Here is a 22,218-nt window from a genome sequence, read left to right as displayed (position 1 = left end):
AGCTGGAGCAGAACAATTGGAGGCGCTTTCAATAAGTAAACTACAAGAACAGGTAGGGCTGTACTAGCAGATAAGTTTAAAACAGCAGTATTGTTCTCACATGTAGATTTCATAGCAGATGTCCTATATTCCCTTAGAAGTACCTGTCCTTGACACTGGTAGTTTGTTTCTTCTGATGATCCACTAACGCAGGAACATGCAGCTCTGAGTGAAGGCTATAGTCAACAGGCAAGAATAAACTGTACAAAGTAACCTTACTTTTCCCACACTGATAAATAAGCAATGGAGAACAATCAATTATTTTTACATTTTCCCTTCAAAAAAAATATTTACCATTGTGAACATATTTGTAGCTTGTAGCAACACAGAAAAATTAATTCTTGCCAACAGTTCTAATGGCTGGGAAGAGAAACATTTATCACTAGCCTTTATTCATCACATCATCCAAGAAATGAAAACTCAATGTTAAGAAACTGTCTTTCAGGAGCAGGGATTTTCTAGTGGTACATGTGAGAAGTTGCTTTACAGCATCATTGTTTCAATTCCTTGTAGACCATGACTTCTACACAAATGTAGAAATAAAAGGACCATTTGCACAAAGGTACACAAAACCTACTTATGTAAGCAGCTTCTTTAGTCCCCGTAATTTTATGGATGCAAGTTTTCTTAAACAGTAAAAAAGTAGACAGCATAAAAAACTTAACAACTGTCTTTCATAGGCCAATCTCAAACTATCTTTTTGAAAAAAGGCTCAAAGATGGAGAATAAAGTATTTATGTCAAGAATGGAAAGCATACATTTCAGAGGTTAAGATATTCTTTTGTACCTTCATCTGCTGCAGAGAAAGATATTACTATTTCCTAAAACGATAACAGAAACAAACAAGAAAACTTTTAGATATATCTTTGAACAGACTCAAATCCTGATTTTTAAAAGGTAAAAATTTGAAAAGCCATCACACGCTTTCATGAGCAGTTAGTCACCCAAAACAAGAACCCTCCTGGTTTCTTTCCCTTCAGCTACTCAGATGTTGAAGACTGAAGCTGAGTTTGTTTCGAGGACAATATTCATTTGTAAGCCTCAGCCCTGAGGACTGATATTTTGCCTGTGTTCTTGGACAAGAAAACAAACACGGAAAGAGCAGGTGAAACAGAGGAACACTAACTTTTTTCAGAAATCATTCTGTTGATAGTAATATTTGGGTACAAAAATATAAACATTTATGAAAATATTTGTGATGTCCCCTTTCTGCAGTTCAAGTTATTCCCACCCTAAACATGTATGTCTGCATCATATGGTAAGTACAGAAAGCTAACCATTAAGAGAACAAATCTTACCTTACAGCAAAGGAAACATTATCCGAGTACCGGAAGCATAGTGATGACAGTGAATACTGAACTGTAGTTTTACTCCTGTCTTGGAGACAAAGTAGGTTCAAGAGAGAAGGAAGGGGCAAGAAAATAATCATCCTAAAATGATCTTAAAAGTTAAGACAAACATTTTCTGCTGTTTTCTGCAGAGGCAAAGCCATAACTGTTGTAGGAAGTTGTATCATATCTATGTGATCTACATCAAACACTCAGAAGCAGCTGAAAATGATTTGGACAAAAGTTTAGTATTAAGCTTTGAACAAGATAACAGAGACAATGAAGGCTTTATTCCAGTCTGTATAAAACTGTACATTTCAACTTGCTTTTATAAAAAGAGATGACAAATCAAGTCAGACTAAAACATACAGTTGATTTTCAAACATCTTGTTGATATTGACAAGATCCAGAAGATAAATTTTGACAATGATTAAAAATGAATTCTACTATGCACAGCATACAATTCATTGGAATATAGCTCTCTGAACATGACTATGTTCAAGATGATTAAAGATTTCTTCTTCTGTTTCTGGAGTGAGCTGGATGTTATCTTTGATTGGAGACAACGGATCTGACTTTTTACAAGAAGGAAGTTTTTCATAATCTCTGTGCAAAAAAGAGACAAAACAAAACCCAGCAATGTTATGACATTATATGTTTCTAACGACACACCTGTAAGAACATTTGGGTTGATTCAAAACAAGACCCCTCACCCAACTACCCACTGATCCACAAGTATGACCAGAACAAAAGTCTATGATAGAAAGTTTTAGGTCCAATTTCACTACTGCTGAACAATTTCACTAAAGTTATTTAAATGGTTTCAGATAGCCTGTAAATAAAGTAATTACTAGCTTTGCATTTGAAGCACAGTATGTGTAACCCACAGTAGAATATGGCGCATGCTTCCTTAACATCTAGTCTTCTGAAGAACTGTAGTATCTTATCTATCCCGTGAATCTTGAGGTCAGGACAAAACATTTTAGTGTCCCACATGATATTTGCCATCAAAAAAATATATTTGTCCTAAGACATAAGACTAATTTCAAAACACTTAAAATCTGCAAAAGCAATAAATAAAACATTCAGATCCAAGTAAGTCCTGTCAGCAGTGAAAATATTTTGAGAAACAAGAAAAAACATCCCCTAAAAGCTAATAAACGGCTATTTTAACTACATAAAATTAAGTAGTAGGTAAAAAATATGTATATCTTCAGTTTATCCAGAAGAACACTCCATCAATTCTCTATCACTTTGAAAGCAGAACAGAACTGATGATCAGCCATCCCAAAATGTGAGAGGCATACAAAGTTAAATAATAACAACCTTGCTTTCAGTTAAGTCTGACAGTTTTTAACGCAGCTTTTGCATCTAGGCTAAGAAACGCCTTTCAGTATTTGATGTCAAACCTAATAGCAATATCTTTCATATAAATTATGTTATACTAAGTGCACTACCTCAATAATGGATTTTAGTCGAGAGCTCTTGCTGGTTAGAAAAAATTAATTAGAAGAGCATATTTACCAGAAATCATACTTCATGGTTATATTGAATAATGAATAAGTGAATTGGCTTAGGAAATTAAGAACTGTATGTAGAAGATATCTATCATAAGCTGTTATCTTTATTGAATTGTTTGGAGCAAACATGTATAGAGTCTGCTTTGAAATTTTTTCCTGTGGAAAAAATTCTAAAAACTTCACAGGCTGCTGACTAAAGGGTTAAAGCAACTTACCTTTTAAACTGGAAATTTTTCCATAGTTCACTAATGGTGGCTTGCAGTCCCAGCTTATTTTCAGCATCACAGTGATTTCTCTTCTGCACAGGTGACAGTTTCTTTCTTAATCCACTTACTTTAGCTGGTATCAATGGCTTGAGTTTTGTCACAATACGTGACCCTACTGAACTGGATTTGTGTAAGCCAGGAACCTGTGAGATTTTTAATATTAAATTATAAATGGTTAAAATGAAAACCTATAACGTTGTATCAGAAAAATAGATGCTTATAATCAGAAAAATAGAAGAGCTTTACATTGCGTTGAGATAATGCAATCTGATTAGCCCCAACAACATATATTTGCATAGCTTCTCTAATTGAAAATGATTTGTGCCACACAGAGATAATGCAGCTCTGAGAACTGGCAAAACAGCATTTGTAGGTCCTTGCATTTTAAGGAGTTGCAAAAGCACATTTCTTTGAAACGCAGTTTTTAAAGTCTACTGTATTTTCCCCCCCCCCCCACAAGAACACCACAAAAAATTTTCAAGTCCACCTTCAGAATTTTAAGAGAAGCCACCCTCTGGTATCACTCTGAAAAGTATCAGTACCCCAAGGATTACTATACCTCCAGCTGGACTTTTCTCTGTACCTGGAATTCAAAGCAGTTGTGCTTGGCTAGAACACACATCTCAAAGGAAACCAGTCAGAAGTTTGAAGACCTCAACTAAAGCAAAATGCTTCGCTTCAGCAGATAATTTATTCTAGCGATGAGATATCCTTTTTGTTAAAAAATGCATATCTTGTTTTCAATTCTCTTACCAGTTTTCAAGCACCGAATCTGTTCCTTGATATTTACAAGCACATAACTGATTTTGACAAGACCTAATTCCTGCAAATGTTAGTGTAATTTTTTACATTTTATGCTATCATCCCTAACCACAATTACTTATAGTCCTGTCAAATGCTACTTTCACCCTTTCGAATACTGATAGGTTATTGATTTTTTCTCCTCTTCTGCAGTTTCATTCACAAAGAGTAGTGAGTTTATTTTAACAATAAAAGAAATACCCTTCAGCCTGATCAGCTGGACTTTTTTTCCTACTTTTGTGTAGCTTACCACATTTCATAAGTTAAAGATTATACCGATGGTTATCTATTTCACCTCTTCTTATTTGTGCTATAAGTATATAACAATAATTCAATGAATGTAATGCACTCCTAGAAAAAGTTAGCTTCCTCTGCCAGAGAAGTTCACAAATGGCCCATTCACATTATCTAACATTTTTTGTCTTACATATTCTTGTAGTTTTCCTCAGTTTTTGGGGAAGTAGCTAATTTGAAGCACTAGAACAACATTTTACTGTCTGATCCATTCTACTACCTAACTGTAGAATACCTACTCCTCAAAATTACTAGCTTCAAAGTGATCATTCACTTCCAGTCTGTTATTTTGTGTTTGTAATGATGAAGATCAAAATAATTATTAAAATATAATACAACAGCTGCAGAGGAAACTGAATGTCCGTAGTTTTAAAAATTTCTTATTATACATAAAGTCTGCTACGTAAGATTAGCGTTTAGGACACATACATTTTAACTAATGCCAATAATTTTCCCATTTGGACATTAAGAATGAAACATTTTGCTCTAAATTAATCAACATCTGTTTTGCTGGACCATCTAAAGAAGGCAGGCACAGCTCTGCCTACCTCAGGTGCTTCAGAAAATGCGAATGGTTGTATGAGGGGGAGCTATTGACCGACTTTTATTTTATTTTTAATATATCATAGATGTTAAAAGTCTTCTTCAAAGACCTCATATGTCAGTTCTTTCCAAAATAACATTTCATTTTGTCCCATCCTCTCACCACATACTTGGTATATAGTTTTCTGTTAACTGAAGTGACATTATTTCTACCTGAATAAACTATGCAGATCTTGGAATTCCAAACAGATTTGAAATATATTTAAAATGCATACTAAGAAGTTAGGAGAGTACTGGGAGGAATAGAAATAAATCCTAAAAACCTTGCTTTACAATTTTTTGCTGCTTATCACCTCAGCCATTTTGCAAAATGTGTACACTTGCCCATAACACTTCGTTTCTTTTTGTGGTTCTGAAGCACATCAGACCTGTAAGCTAAATTAACCAATCCCAAAGGAGGCAGAGCTGCAGGTTCAGTACCCATTAAAAACTTTAAACCAGAGTAGATTGTTTTCTTTTCGTCAATATTAGCCTCTTTGTTGAGATCACAATTTATGGGGCAATAATGAGCAGTAAAAAACACAGCTGGAATGCTACCACAGAATTGACTACAAGGTCCTAGAGAACTCATTATTTTATAGGCACTGATTAGAGAAAAGCTTCTGTTAGCTTTAACATTAGAATTCAGAGGCTAGGCACTTTGCATTCTAGATTGGAACCAGAGCAAAAGCTGACAGCTTCCCCACACCACCTCCCTTGATTATTAGATTTCGCTAAAGATCAGCCATGTTATTTAGATCACCAAAATCAGAATAATTTATGTTTTAAGTGATCATCCGCTTCTTTGCTAAATCCAGAACTCACTATTCCCTTCATTATCTTCTTGGGTACTTAGTACCAGTAAAGATTTTCCTTGTTTTACACTTCTAGTTAGCAAGCCTAAGGGAAAATTGAGGCAGAAGGGGTGCTTCTCATATCCATTCCATGCCTTCAATTCTGGCTACTTGTTCCAGTGGTCTCAGTGGTACTACAACCCACAAGAGCTTGTGGGTATGGGCGAGCCAAAGTTCCACAACTAACCTTTTGGTTGTTGTTGTCAAGTGACATTTCAGTCAGGTAATTTTTCCAATCCAGCTGATTTTAAGTATTATTGCTAGCACATAAAGGTAGCAGAGAGAATGCACGGCCAAGAAGCCTGGTTTAAAATAACCTTACTGTCATGATGGATTTTCAGCTGATTTATATTGCCTGAACAGCTCCAAGCATCCTGAAAATATGATTAGATTATATTTACATTACCTCAGTACCTTAATACCATGTATTGCCCAATATTTAATATATTCCTTCTCTCAATATACCTTTAATGCAAGTAATGACTATTTAAGCAAAACAGATTAAACACGTTATTGAAAGCAAAGTCATACAACTTTCAGTCTCAGGATAATTTCATTTCATTGCTTAGTCTTGCTGAAGAGAAGCAGACAAAATGTTATTCTAATGAAAAAGCATCAGTTTTGTAAATAGGTGTTTCAGAATGGAGAAGATGCAAGTCCTAGCTTAACACAGAAATTAATAAAGTAACCACAAGGTGCCACTATTGCATAAAACAGTACTCTTTTGCAAAAAGATTGTGATTTTTAATCTATGAGAAAGAAGCTAGTAGGGGTATATTCAAAAGGATGGAAGTGTCTTTTGATTTAACAATCTTTTGGCCAATTCTAAAGACAACATCTAAGGAACTAGAACACTCTCAGATGTTAAGGTTTTAAAAGTTTTGTAATCTAGATAGATGGGTAAAGCTCTTACAAATGCCTTGAAGACAGGGAATGCAAATTCATTGTTAGGCATTTAAGAAACCCCAGAGAAAGAACATTAAGGGTGCCCAACAGGAAATGTAACTAATTAAGGGTGCCCAACAGGAAACTTAACTAAAGCATTGACTGTGAAGGAAAAAGTGTAGACTCAACGTGAAAGGAGAGTCAAATGTCAAACAATGGCTATAACTAAAGCAACTAAACAAGGATGCTTCATTAAAACCTTTCCAGGTTTTTAAATTTAAGCATGCTTTTTCTAGCCAAAGAACAGGAGACTGCTGAACCAGTAGATTCATAAGATAATCCTATTTGACTATTTGTATGGATGACTTTACCTGAACACAACTGCAATTTGCATCATAAAACTTAAATATTTAACATGCCAGAGGAAAACTAAGAAGAATTTTTCTATATCTTGACTACTTAATTTATGCTGAAGTATTTAAAACCCCCAAAGTTGCAGCCACATCAGTCATAGGGGGCCTGGTTATATTTCATCTCAGCTCTGATACAGATGAGTAAGAAAACAATTTTCTTTTGCTAACAGGCACATTGTTAAATATTCATTCTAGAACTTTTAGTGAAAGAACTAGCAAGAGACTACTTCTACTGAACATTGAAAATCAATGGTAAAATTAAAGGAATTCTCACCTTGATCTTTACTACCATATTCTTTCTGTCAGTTTGAACAGCAGAAGTTACTGGAGGCCTCTGAGTACATCGATTATCAGCCAGTTTTGAAGTAGAGCTAAATTCCTTCAAAGAAAAAGTCATTTGGCTTTAAAACACCTTTTTACATTGTGCATGTTTTTATATCCACACATCTATAAGTTATAATGCACGTTTTCAGTAATTCTAAGAACTTACACAAAATCCTGAGCATACTTTTAGTAAGAAACACTATGCTGACACACAAGGTGACAGGACTTCTTCAACAATTACAGAAACAGAATAAAAGCATGCCAACCACTGCAATGTCACACAATGGAGAGACTAAAAACAAATGTAAAGAACAGACTTGATTTAAGTTAGTAAGTCAATCTATACTACGCAAGTGTAATAAACACCAAAAAGTTGTGGGAGCAGGAGTTACATAATCTGCAGAGTATCAATTAAAGAGAATTCACAGCCTAATTTCTTCCTTAATGAAAAGTAAAAGCTAATGCTGAGAAGTCTTGTTTTCTTACTTCTGTTTCTGAATTGTTGTTACACACTGGGGGTGTCTTTGGAGACTCCAAATTACATTCTGATGGCTCACAAGACCCTTGAGACTGCGAGGAACAGTTCAGTTCTGTTAAGGGGGAGGATTCCTCATCCGATTCACACACCACCCCACTCTCTGCTTGTACTCCATTAATGTCATCTGCCTGGGATGCCACACAGTTGCTTCTCTGTTGGTCAAAGTGCTGTGAAGATACAATATGAGATAGACAAGGATTTCCTGAATTATTTCCAAGGCTGCTAAACCACCGGAAGCAACTTTTCTGTGTTTCTCCAGGAAGCGATGAGGTAGTCCTTGTTTTTTTCAGTTCCTGAAAACAGAGAAGCATCTTCTGCTACATGTTTTGCCTCCTGTTTCTTGCAATCCCCCTCAACATCTTGAATTTGATCACTGTCATCCTTTGCTCTACAATCAAGCTCATCTGCTTCATTGCAGAAAAACCTAAAGGGAAAAAAAAAGAAATTAAATACAATACTGGTGAAGGCAACAAAGAAGAAAGTCACTGCAAATGAGTATTTCATCTCCAAAATCCAACAGTTACCTCTACATATCCATTGGATTTTTGGATTGCACTTGCAGACAGATTATTTTGACCATGGGCAAGTCACTATGGTCTTAATCTTCTAGTCCTTCCTGACAGCATTTAAGAGACATGTAAAGTCATGTTGTCATTTTATGTTTCACTAGAAAAAGCATCTGTAAATGCAGTGTTCATTGACTAAAGATACTAGTAAGTTCTTCAGCTGAAAAAGAAAGGATCTAGGAATCCTACAAAATTTAAGGGTATATTCATTAATCGTTATAAAGCTAAGTAGTGATGAAATTCTTCAGTGCTTCTTCTTATTGAGGAATCTCGAATCTGTTCTCATTCTATGGCAGCAGCTCTGAAATGCAAGTACTAGTCGGGTTTGTTTGTTTTTGTTTTTTTTTTAAGCAAACTGGGCATTTATTTGGAGAAAAAGCTACCACCACTAGCAATTCTTAATCTTTGATGCAATGTAACAAATCTCTGAGCTCAGGAGGGTGCAAGTTAGAAAACGTCAGTATGAGATTATTTTACAAAGACATCTTTGAAGCATGCAAATCTTTAGATTATTTAAGGTAAAAATCACAGTAAGATAGTAAGACAGAATTGTGATAATCATTTGTAAAAAAAATTCAACAAATATACAACAAATAGTTGTAGTCAAACACAACCAACCAAAAACCAGAGAAACACAAAGTTCCTCTTCTCAAAGTGCTGGTGCAGAAATAAGGAGCATCATCTGAATGGGATTGGGTAAAAAGAGTTGTCAGACAGTGTGACCAGGTACAGCTTTGAAACAAAAAAACGTAAAGATGTCAATACACAAGTAGCTGCTTTTTTATGTGGCACAAAGAAGCTACATTTCTTATTATTAAAAAATATGGTTATCACGTGACCTGTAATAGCATGGCCAATTCCTAGCTAACTGATATCCAGAAACTAGACCGTATTGAATCTAGACTGTATTGAATTGCTTCACAGCCCTCATTACTACAGTAAAAAAAAGTTGATATTCTTTACTTATGTATCTATTTATGATATCTTTACTTATATATCTCACATACTTCATGTCTAGCACAAGGGGTTCTCCATCTCAGCTCAAGACTACAGGTGCAGAAAAAAAATGAAGTACTGTTTTTCTCTTTTTCAGTATTCAAGTTATTTCAGCAACCAGGATATCAAATCGTATCTTGCTACTTACTGAAACATGTGATGCAAGCATACCTGCTTCTTGTTCCTGGAACAACTACAGCATCCCTCTGCTTGTTTTTCCTTTGCAGAAAGGAAGCAAATGTATTTCTAACTCTGGGCAGGGAGTTAGAGTTTTCTTTAGTGGCAGAATTCCCTGAAGAATCACTGCTTCGTATTGCAGAGACGTTATTTTGTGGCTGAGCATTTTCATCACTTTCCTCCTTGAATTTTTTCGCTTTTGAAAATGAATACTGGTTCAACAGATCTCCATCCGAGAGTTCTTCCAAATCTAAAGACAATTTAAGAATCACTGTAGAAGCTTGTTCTAGAATTAAATGGTTATGAAAAGACTGAACATCACATTATTTAACCTCACAGGCTTAAAAGTATTCTTGACAATACAGTTCAGAAGTCTTTAAACACTGTTATTTTCTAGTACATAGGCTTAAAGTAACTTTGAAAAGGTAGGTGGAGCAAAGGCATAACAGCTGAGATTAAAAAGAGTGCACATTATAATTCAAATTTAAATTTCCTTTAAAAATACTAAGCTAAAAGCATGTGGCTATTGAACTAGTTAATTTTGATAAACCAAGGAATAGGAAAATACCAGGAGTAACAAAGGCAAAGAAGAAACCCTAGTAGCATCAACAGAAAGAAGGATGCAGATGAAGAGAAAATACTCAACCTATCAAGTGAAGTACAATGGGAGCAGAGAGCTCTTTTTATAAATAGACAGATTATTTCAGCCCATATAACTTAGGTGTCCATATAACTTGTCTTAGGTATATAAGACAAGGTAGCACAGATCTACAACTTCAGAAAACTGGAGCAAAGGGTACCAAGGCAACAGAACTAGGCAGCACAGTGTTAGAAGAGTACAGAAAACTAAGTTTTCTATGCAGCTAAATCTCATCTCTATGAAAGATAACCATTTTTATTTCTTTGCATACTATTAAAAGATAGAAATTAAACCCAAAATAGCTAAAAAATTGAGCAAATTGTATTAAAAAAATTGCAGTCGAGGACAAAAATTTTATAATAAATCACAGCAAAAATAAACTGCTGCAGAAAGTTTGCCGCCAAACTTGATTGTTACTAAGGCTTTTATATTATTTTTTCCAGTCTTGCAGATTGTTAAAAACAGCACACAAACAACAAAAGTTAGTTTTATACCTCCAAAATCTCATGCCATCATGTCAAAGATAGAATCCTTTCTTTTCTACTACCTTCTATTATTTATTAAATAAGAACATACCACTTCTTCGCCTTTTTGCTAAGAGCTCTTTGCCCGGAAGTTTTAACCCTTTGATACTGATTTTCTTCTCAGTGCCTTTGGTTGTTGATTTCTCAGGTAAATGAGTTATATGAGGAACAGTATCTGTACTAGGGCCAAGCTTGTAGTCTCTGCTCCAAATGCTATTTATATGATTAGCATGTCTGTCATTCCAGTCACGACTTCTCTGCTGCATAGGCTACAAAAAAAATTGTAAGTCAGACATAGGCTTATAAATTTGCCTTCTAAATAAGACTTCCTGATTTGGCATAAGGGCATTTTGACATTTGCACAACCATTGCTGACATGGCTACTCTACACAAACATTTTCTTTTTGTTCCCACATTTCTTACACTTTCTTTTTACTCTGTGCTGTCATGACTTCTTTATTCCTAAACGCCACAAGTGACTAACTGCTCTTCTCAAAGTTAGAGGTTTACTTCTACTCCAAAAGCCTAATTTGGGAAAATACTATCCTCATAATAATATATACTTGGAAGAAATATGCACCCCTAATCACCTTGAGAGTTTTCTTTTTAAATTAGTTACTTCTGTAAACAGGATTAAGGACTTACTAAAAATGTCTGAAAGTAAAACAAAGTCAAATGCCTTAAGGAATATCAATTTACTTGTACAGAGAATGAGATCTAAGGATTTTGTAAGCCACCGGTCACCTGATTTATGGTCATCTTCTCTGGATGCCCCAATACAAACATTTAGCTAATTTAATCGAGATCAAGTCTTCTACTGTAAATGCATACAGTCAAGACAGAAGAGGAAACAAAAATCCCAAGTCTCACATATCTCACAAAGTTCTCCATTAAAAGCTTTCCATGCCCTGGATTTTTATTTATTTTTTTATATATTTTTTTAAGGTAAGAATAGAAGAATGTAGGCAGTTATTCAAAGAAGATTTCAAAGTATTTTATTGTTCCTATTGTTGTCCATACTTTGCTTACTAACATGTCCATTAAGGAGGTTTAAAAAAGATTTAATTGTGCAAAGGTGCAGTCTAGGCTGCACAATTATTTACTTACATAAACTTTCTCATCTTAGATCAGAAGAAAGTATTACATGACAAGAATCCATTCAGGATTATTCTGCATGTAATCAAATCATTTCTCCTGACCACTTACTTTCCTAGATATTTAAGGTGCTCAAGGACCATTTAGATCAGAATATTTATCAGCCTACTTTTTTCAGAAACTTTAAAGCAAAATGAAAAACTACACAAAACTAGGAAAAGAACATGATGGCAAATACATTTTGCCACTGTCAAAATAAGCAGAGTGACCCAAGAACTAACAATTAAAACAAAGGAATAGTCAGAAAATTAAAAAGCAGGCGTTATCAGAACAGCAATCAGTCATAAAACAATGGCTCTTAAAGTCACGCCCTTGTATTTACATTTTCCAGCATCTTCTAGATGACATACTAAGATTTTACTGGTTATAACTATTAAAAATGTAAATTTCATTTTTCAAGTGGCATACAAACAGCTCATTTTGTGTGAGAGTTTGCAAAACTGCCAGAATGCATCAGCATCTGGCATTACCTTGTGGACTCTTTAGTGACTAGATGAGTTGTAAAGTCAACAGTAACTGCTGTTAGTGTTTTCAGTAATTACTATTAAGAGGTTTTTGAAGATGCTGAAAAGTTTCGTAGGCTAGGTGTCTCTTCAAAGAGACTTTTGTATCTGGAAATATGAATATGCTACTCATAATCTGAAATTAAAAAAGTGAAACTTTTATGTTGGATTGTTCTTTGAATCATACTTAGTATGCTTGTTGAAAAATACTATTTCATTAGTAACAGAACAGCTTTCACTGCCAAGTCAGTTGCGGATAACATTCAACTGTATTTTTCCATGAATGTTCATGTTCAAACCCATGTCATTATCTTAGTATATAGCTTTAGAACAAAGGTATTACCTGTGCAGTATCAGGGTTATAGTTGTCGATGCATTCCATTGTATCAATATCAATATTGCCAATGGCAATTTGAAAAGCAGTTGTATCACCAAAGTGTCTGTCCCCATTGCATTAAAGGAAAATATCTGAATATTACAACAAATTTCAAGAAATGTAGCATTAATGTCAGAACAGCTGCTTTCAGTTTTGTGTTAAAAAAGTATTGATAGAATATTATCCACAAGCGTTATTACTACTAGCCTATTTAATCTGATGCAACAGCAATCATAGTAGATCTGCAATGCTCAGCAAACCTGTAAAGTTGAAAGGAAAGCCTTCAATCATTAACAGAAAAGTTGCCATCCTTCTTCTTCCTAGCCTCTGGAAACACCAGAGATTAATCAGCTTGAAAAACATACACAACTAGTAATTACTTAACTGGTCTCCTCTTTCTTCTTTTTCCATGAGGAAATTTCTGACACAAGTGGTGAAATGCTACTTGTTTTGTAGGAAGGCTATCTGGTCAAACAGTGAACGCATAGATTAGGTGCTTACAGCAAGAATTAGAGTGGCAGAGGTAACGCACAACACAGGCACAAACTAAAAACAGTCACAAAGAACTTAAACCGCTGAAATATAACCTGTGTTTAAGAAATTGCAGTCTACATTTAGAAAAAGACATAGCTTCCACTTAAAGTGATAGGTCATTTCTTAATATTCAGTTAACCACTGTGCTTAAAAAAAAAAAGACCAGAGCAAAAGAGAAGGAAAAACAACCTTTATAAGACTGCATGCAGGCTTTAGCCAATAGCAGAGATGCAATGGAAAACAATGTAAGACACCATAACTGTTCCCACCTATTTTGCCCCCACTATTTCATTACAGAAAGGATACCGTCCTGCATAAATTAGTGTTTCTGGATCAATATCATCAGCATACACATTCAGAGGAACTAATTTTCTGTTGACAGGATCAAAAACTAACTGATAAAGGAATGTATTATTGGCACGTGTAAAACCCTGTATGTATTCTTCTGATACGGTTATATTCATCTTCAAGTAATGCCCCATTTTCTTAATAACCTGTCCAAAAAAAAAATCTGCTTAACCGCTGCATTTAAACAAATAAATTCCCATAGTTATCTTTAAAAATATTATTCCAAGACCTTCAGAGTTTTAAAGAGAATTTCAATTTTAGCACATAATAGAAGCATTATGTGAAGACAAATACAGTTCTCAAGAAACTCAACATCCACAAAAGCGTAATTACGCTTCAATTACTAGATAACTTTGCTTGCCGTTAAATGTATGTGTCCCATAGCAAAAAAACGACTTAAACTAGATAGGGGATGAGAAGAGGGGTAAGGAGGAAGTCTTGTTTTGCCACTTTAAGTGGTTTACCATCACAGAAATAACACAACCCAAGTAATAAAGTCTTCTTGTCCAAGAAATAAATATGAAATCTGAATAGGAATACAGAACGTCTCCTCAAGGTATATTTGTTAAGATTAATGGACATCAAATTTTATAATTCATATTACCAAAAAATGAAAGCAGTATATGGATGCTTTTATTGTAGGAAAAAGCTGAACTAATCACATTTTTCCCCCATTACTGGCCATAAAAATACAGATTTATTCAGTAGTTCCTCCTATACATTGTTACCGAACCACACTACAATAAGTTCCTAATAATTCACTGACCATTGCATTTTTCAGTTCCACTGAAGGCAAATTATATTGTTTTGAAGATCAATTCTGTCTTACTGCCAAAGACAAGAATCTTTCATCCTCCCCAGATAAAAAAACAGGTGTATTTGGTCACGTATCCTAAATACAGACCATTTACTAATCTTAGTAAGAGATACCAATTCTGATGGGCACTGTTGGACTACTTTGCATCTTTTGACTTTCCAAAAAACACTGTTGGAAAACAGTAGTGAGGAGTCACGTGACAATTTACTAGGTGAAAAGCTTTTCAAGTGAAATACTGCCATTGTGCTCACAAAAAAGCAGAAGTACATTAGCTTAAAGGAAATCATTATTGGAATGGGAAAAGCTCAGTTTCTTTTCTACTTCCACAATTAATTTGATGCATGCTTTACATGAAAAAACATTTTAAAACTGAAAACAGTTATTTGCGTACAGCATGCAAGAGAGAAAACACTGAAGCATACATGTAACTTAAGATGATAACGCAGAAAGTTAGACTGCATACGAAAGTACTTTTTTGGATTAGATTTACCTGCCTCCAGGACAGGCATGGAAAGTACTTTTCTTAATAGCTTTTAAACTCTTCTCCATTACTGTCTAGACAGAAGTTATTCCCACTCTTAGCATCTGTAATTCCTAATATTAGAATTGCTTTCATTACATAGGAAAAAAGTTACCTTATTTTGCACTATACCATTTTTTATATACTAGAGACATTATGGAAAAAAAAATGTCTATGTCTATATATATAATTAAACACAAAAATGGAATAAAATAAAATTCTCTGTCCTACCCCTCCTCCAAAGAAATAAGAGTGTACTTTAGGTACTGGAAGGTCATGTTCTTCTCAAAACAGAGAAAGCCAAGAACCACACATTTTCAATTCAGTGTTAACATCAGAAACGCAGATACAGACCCCCAAATACCCAACACAGAGTGCTAAAGCAAGATTACCTTTATAATATCTGGATTGTTAGCAAGTTTTAGCAACTTGCATGCTTTAACTAACCCAATTCCATGGATTGATGGGAGGTAGTCACAACCAGAAAGAATACACATGTAGCGGAATTTCTCTTCTGTGAAAAGATTTCCAAGCTGCTTGCAGTTTCCTAATCGAGCTTGATCTATTTCTAGTCCATTTCCAAACTTGTCAATTTTCAAAAACACCTGGAAATTAAGAGGAAGTGAAAACAATGATTTTCACCTGTACAAGCTCAGTGTTCCATTTGTACATACGCTAGTTTGTCGCACTTGATGGAAATAACAGAGGTGCTATTCTTATCTCTTCAGTTTCCATGAATTATTGTAATGGAGTAAAGTCAAACATATTTAGCAACTTTGAACTCTGTTTTTAACATAGCAGTGAGAGGTAAGGGCTCTTAATGTTTTCTTCCATACCTTTTTACATCCAAAAGCTAAAAGATCAGAATCTTCTGTAATTATAGCTTGAACCAAGCCAGCCTTATTAAGATAAGCCAACTGAGCATCAGCTTCATAAGGAGCCACAATACAATCAACTCCATGGGCTCGTGCAGCCTGTACATAAACAGGAAACATACAAGCATTTAACAGCAATTTTCAGCAATCATCTTAGACACCTAGAAACAAAAGAACTCCTACTTCAAAGAACTGAAATATTGATTTTTATTTTTTAATCACCCCTCACATCCTCTGCCAATTAAAGCCCTATTTTTCACATTTAAAATCCAAGTTTCAAGGAGTTCAGACCTATACAGACTGGTCTACAAAAACAGCCTTTCCTGCATTGGTCTGTAACATTGCACATACTGACCACAGCTGCAAGCTTCAAACTCATGCACGTTATAGTTTAATTTTATCTCAGGAACTATCCTAAGATGGGTGTTTAAGGAGTTTCGTATCTTTCATGGCAGAAAGAAAATTCTAGATGTTATCAAAGGCAGTTTATGGCTTTAAGAAGAGATGTATTTTAACTGACAAGTCACTACTATTTCGAAAACTGGGCATGATAAATCTGAAGCAAAGTTAAATTTAACTACACCTAGCATAACCTAGTATATGCAGTACAGTTACAGACTAAGAGACAGGAGGTGTGGGGAATATCTTTCCTGCCTATGGAGATGCAGTAGTGGTGCAACCATATAAGAGCAGAGTAAGACATCCTACTAATTGTATAGATTGTTTTTTTTTTTTTTTAAACTGTTGATCGCAACAGCACCAGCAACTTACTTTAATGACTTCATGAGCCATAGCATGGGTAACATTTACACTGCGTGCAAAACATTCCCTAGCTTCTGAAAGTTTCCCTTCCCGCAACAACTGCTTCCCCTTCAGAAGACCAGCTTGACGCTTCCTGAAAGACAAGTAAAAATATCCACCAACATCTGATTGTTTTTCACTTAGTCCTCCATAATAACTGTTCTTCTAAGAGATACTGATAGGAAAGGGGGAACAATTGTTTTGCAGCTGAGCACTTCCCCAGTCTATTCTACTGTGTAACATTTGAAGAGTAACTGCAAGTCATTGTATCACAAAGAATGCTTAGATTGGCATGTTGAAATACATAGTGAGAAAACGGTGACAACTGAAATCAGCAATGAAGAGTTGCACCCATCCTTAGGATGCAATAAAATAAATCTTGGGAGTATCTGATGTCAGATACTCACTGGTTTGGAGGAGGGAAGACATTATTTTGTTTCAAACACTGGAAATTGTTTGCTCCACGCTGAAGGAAACATATGCCCAGAAGAACTGATAAGTAAAATTCTCACAGCTTCAGTGAGATGTCCTGATAGATAGGGACAAACCTGAATCCAAACTAGAAACCAGTTTGTCTGATGATTTGTAGAGAACAAGGAAGATGGTATCTATTTTAGATAAAATTGTATCGGGAATAAATATTTTTGACCAGAGAGATCATAACAGTGGATTCAACTGAAAGCTTTTAACGCATTACAGGAAGTAATGCTCAGAGATTTGCTTCCTTCCTCTATAAAAGTGCTTTCATTTATAAAGTGCATTTCTATTTTTGGAATAAAACCTCTAAGAAGAGGCTTGTATGATTTTAAACGTAAATTAAGCGAAGTAACACTATATTGCAGAAAAGTTTACCAAAGATTACTACCTAACGAGTCTGAAGTTTTTCCAGCTATGAAAATGAACTGTAGTGTTAAACATGCTACTTTACTTGCAAATCAATACTTACTCTCGTCTGGCCTTTTCCACTTCCTTTTTAGAAGGTAGGGTGCATCCATCAAATACCAAAATTGGTTTAATTCCAAATGAGAGGAGCATATCAACAAGTTTCATACAGAAAGCTACATAACTGCATCAACAACAAGAGTAAGAGAAGAAAAATAAACTTTATTGTTCAGAGATTTTAATTGGAAACATATTTCCCTAGCACCACATAAAGAATAAGAACACACAAATGCCTTTTTAAGAAATTCATGCTTTATCTCCCAGCTCAAAACTGGACTGACTGCTGCTATTATGGAAAATACCATAAGAACTCAAGCAGCATTCAATTTGATTTTGCTACAGTAGGATGCACACTACCAAAGTTTGCAAGTTTCAACATGGGTCATTTCAGTTTTAGCAACTCAGTCCATAATGGGCAGGGAAACAGGCAGCAGATAAGCACAGAACGTTGTCTTTCCCTGAAGCCTTTTGAAAGGCACAGTAAATGAACTTTTGTGGAGTGGAGAAGTGATGAGGTACGAAACCTCTCTTCATGGAACTATCTGCTTCTTGCTCAGGTGGTGGATATGTGCTATGGACAGAAAAATCTGTACAAGATCGTTTCATCAGTAACTAAAGTCAACAGCAGCCGTAAGCAGTAAGTGCATTACAAACTACGATGATCAATGAAAAAGGTTTTTCACGTTTCTGTCTTTCAAAGACAGTTTAAAACAGCAACAGCAGCCTTTCTACCACTAAGGGGGCAGGGAGGGGAAGAAAGGGGACGCAGGAGCATTTATTCTGAGAATATGAGCATGGAAAAAGCTGGATTTAGAGCTACAAAACAAACCCAAAAATAATAATGATTTTTAAAAGACAAGGGTGAATAAGTTTGTAGCTATATAATAACCCAATTCAGATGAAATTTAAAGTGTGGAAGGGATTTCCACGCTACTGTTGAAGTGCCAGTCCAAGATCAGTGATTACAGGCACATGGAAAAATATATATTTTTAATTAAATACATTTAGTTATGTTCAATCACTTCACAGTTTTCTATGATTATACCTTTTTTTTTTTCTGCCTGTCAATTTCTTTTAACTGAAATATATTATTCTCAGAACTCCAAGGGATTTCCACTATCTTCAAAGGCAGGTAGCAGAGTTGTATGAAACTCTACCGTTCTTCTAATCAACAGACATAAGAATTAAAGATTTTAATCAATTTGTGAGCTATCAACTCTCTCATCTCCAACCAGACATTTAATAAAAATATCATAGATGAAGCCTAGTCCAGACTAACTACTGTTGTTTAATTTCTGAAGAGATAAAGATTCATCTTCTTTAAAAATAATTTTTCCATCTAAAACATCTAAAACCTAGTTTTCCAAAGAGATGGCAAGAACATATGCAAATCTGACCCAGGCTCCAAAGCTGGACTTGAATCATGGCCACGGTTTTTATTCATTTCCTTCCTTAAAGGTATGGTAATGTAAGTGAAAAATCCATGTTACAGTAGAAGAGCTACTGATACTAAAAATACAATGTTAAGCAAAAAGCTAAAAATCAGTGCAGGGTACTTTATATGGAGCACAACACACCTATCAGAACGCCTTGGTATTGTTACAAGGCTTCATCACACAGCAGTATTTATAGTCACTTTGTTCAAATAAGGTTCCTGGAAATAATACTGTATTTGAGACATGATTTATATCTACAGAACCTACGAGTGATTAGATTTTTGGGACATGCTGGGGGGCGGAGGGGGGGGGAAGATGACACGACCCAAAAGCTTAGCTTATCTGTGTTTGTATCTTAAAATATTTTAGCATATATTCTGCCACCCAGTATTTACTGGGATATTTGTTTTGCCCAGCTGAAGCTGAAAAGCTATTTACTTACAGCCAGCATTTCCACTTCCAAAAATCACTACTGGGAGCGAGCACTCAGAAGCCAGAGGAGATTTTATCTCAAAAAAAATCAAGTTAACAAGCCTTTAGCTTGTATAAAGGCCAAGGGTGAAGCGTTAACAGCGACTTACTGATCCGTCGGCTCCCCCTTGGCCAGCTTCTCGGCGCAGGCATAGGCGCCTTTGTGCATCCAGCAGTAGGTGTCCACAGCCACCGCCTGCCCCCGGTACTTCTTCACGTGCGCGGGCTCGGCGGCCTCCTTGAGAAACTGCAGCAAGCCCTGGATCCCCATGGCGCTGCCCACACCGGACCGGGGAAGCCCGAAGCGTTTGCTGGATCCCCAGCCCCACCGAGCCCGATGCCCCCCAAATACCCGGGCGGCGGTCCCGGCTCCCAGCCGCTGCCCGGGAGGGGACGAAACGGCCCCACAACCGCCGCCGGCCCCGCGCGCCGCTGCCTCGCTGCAGGGGAAAAAGCGAGGCCCAGGCGCTGCCCGCGCGGCGGCCGTCCGGGGCTTTCAAGCAGCGCGCGCTCAGCCCTTCGCCCCGCCCTCCCCGCGGCGGACTACAGCCCCCGGCATGCCCCGCGAGGCGTTAGGGCGGGAATGAGCCCCCCCCCCGCTTCGGAATGGGCGCCATTGCGGAGGTCGGGGGCGGTCCCTCTCAGGGGACTGTGGGGTGGGAGTGGGCGTTCCGTTCCGTTCCGGCAGCGCGCGGTAATGATGCTTGTCGGCGCCTGGAGGAGCGTATGGGCAACGTCCCGCAACCGTCGGGCCGTTGCAGTGCTCAGCATTTGTTCTCTGTTCTTTTTATCCCGGCTGTCTGGTCATGGGTGTACCCTGGGATGTAGAAATTTTTTTCTGATAGTGAGAAGTTAAAATAAAAAAAAATGCAGAAAAAACAAGTGTAATGTATTTGTGTCTGTTGCCTCCTTAAAATACCTACACGTAAAGAACCTAAACACTAAAAAAGCTAAAAACTTAAGGAGATCTAAACAGAGCTGAATAAGGCACTAAGGTACAGTAACGGTCAGGCCTATACTGTTGCTGTAAGTGGTTTTCCAAGGGAGCCATGAGATGCCAGTCATGCTGAACAAACCGCTTCTGCCAGTGTTCCTCACAGCGATTACTCCAGATCAGCTCAATTACAGCAGAGGATCCGTGACCTGCAGTTGAAGGCAGCGTATGCATAACAGCAAACATGAAAACTACAAACACCAAATATACTGGAGCCAAAAGGCAGCACAGAGTTTTGCAGGATGCGACGAGGACTTAGCCCCGCAACTAACCCAGTGAAGGGGGGGAGAGAGTGGAAGTAGGTCACTGACTACAAGGGGAGAGGCCAGGGACAGATGTTACTGCAGCGAAACCTTGGGGTTACTGTAAGGATTGGTGCTTAAAGTTAGAAATTTAAATCTGTATATGCATACTACTGTAACTGCTTTCATTAAAAACAAAGCCTGGAACATCCATATCCCATACTGAAATTTGAAGTGGTTCACAGAGGAATTTTACAAGGATAGTCAAACTACACAAATAAAAAAAGGCGTGAAAGAAACGTTTTTATTTCAGAGATCAAGTTAATGTTTTGGGACATCTCATGCATGGGATTGACTTCCTATTTAAACATCTGCTACAATTCAGCTGCAGTATCTCAGTCTGCCTATTTGACACATTAAACACAGTCAAATGTAGTTTGATAGCCAACATGTGGTCTGCACATGCCACAGACTAGGACAACAAGGCACTCTACAGTGCCAGCCTTAAATTCTCCCTACTGGCAACACTGCTGGAACCTAAAACAGTCTCAGATTGATTTTATTCATGATTTTTCCTATCTTCAGGAAATACGTCTTCATATCTTTGCTAATGAGAGCAAGTGCAGTCTAGAAACAGTAAAGAAGGGGGAGAAGATTAGAACCAAAGAAAGGCTATGCACACAATACTTAATTATGCAAATTTTCTCTGCACTCTTAAGAAAACCTTCATTTGTTGAGTTAGCTCTCATAAAATGGAAACAAATACAGGAGCTTGTGCATATTTCCAGCTGTGTGCAATGAGATAACTCGGCCGCAAGTCTTGCCAGCACTCTAGAAAGTAGCACTGCATTGGAATAGTCTTTTTTTTTTTTTTTAATTGATTTTCTGATTTTTTAATTTTTTTTAAGCATTATGTTTAATTACTTCATTAAGCTGCCCTTAGTAGAGGTCTCTGAGGTTGGTGATTAAATCCTGGCTAGAGGACATGTCTGCATGTGGAAAGGGTTTGAAAAATCATGATATCGTCTTGGTACAAAGGAAAATAGTGATAGGGATGAAGAGGAATTAAATGCAGTACTTTGCCTGAAATTTCACAGAATTTGACTGTCTGGTCCACTTGTAATTACAAACAGGAAATGAATTATTTCTATATTTCTATTCCCAGGCCTCATGGGACAGCATAAATACAATAAATAGCATAAATAAATAAATATTGCATAAATACAGTAAATAGTATAAACACAGTAGCATAAAGTTGCTTTAAAGTACCTGGAAGGGCATTCTTGTTTTAATCTGTTTCCCGTACAGGTGGGAACTATCAGATGGACTCACCTTTGTGTGATGTGTCTGATGTGTCCTGATGAGATCCTGCTCTCACTCCAGTGGGCTGGCCAGAGCTCGCCATTACATTTCCCACGTCAGGGCCAGAGCCAGTCACGTAAAGCAGACCACAAGCC

At 36.6% G+C, this 22,218-nt stretch overlaps 1 protein-coding gene across 1 annotated transcript; it reads right to left on the bottom strand.

The window, feature by feature from the left end:
- Positions 1 to 1,635: 1,635 nt before the first annotated feature.
- EXO1 (exonuclease 1) lies at positions 1,636 to 20,020 on the bottom strand. The gene is given in 14 exon segments (XM_035558823.2): positions 1,636 to 1,973; positions 3,103 to 3,296; positions 7,257 to 7,361; positions 7,793 to 8,128; positions 8,130 to 8,268; positions 9,578 to 9,833; positions 10,800 to 11,016; positions 12,749 to 12,845; positions 13,622 to 13,809; positions 15,393 to 15,605; positions 15,837 to 15,974; positions 16,647 to 16,770; positions 17,623 to 17,742; positions 19,636 to 20,020. Coding segments are annotated over 14 exon segments (2,430 nt in total). The 5' UTR covers positions 19,797 to 20,020; the 3' UTR covers positions 1,636 to 1,831.
- Between the last annotated feature and the right edge of the window lie 2,198 nt (positions 20,021 to 22,218).

The sequence above is a fragment of the Cygnus atratus genome, chromosome 3, assembly GCF_013377495.2.
Source record: "Cygnus atratus isolate AKBS03 ecotype Queensland, Australia chromosome 3, CAtr_DNAZoo_HiC_assembly, whole genome shotgun sequence".
In the NCBI taxonomy this organism is placed as follows: domain Eukaryota; kingdom Metazoa; phylum Chordata; class Aves; order Anseriformes; family Anatidae; genus Cygnus; species Cygnus atratus.
Note: the sequence above shows the minus strand (reverse complement) of the source record. Positions and strands in the feature narration are given on the sequence as shown.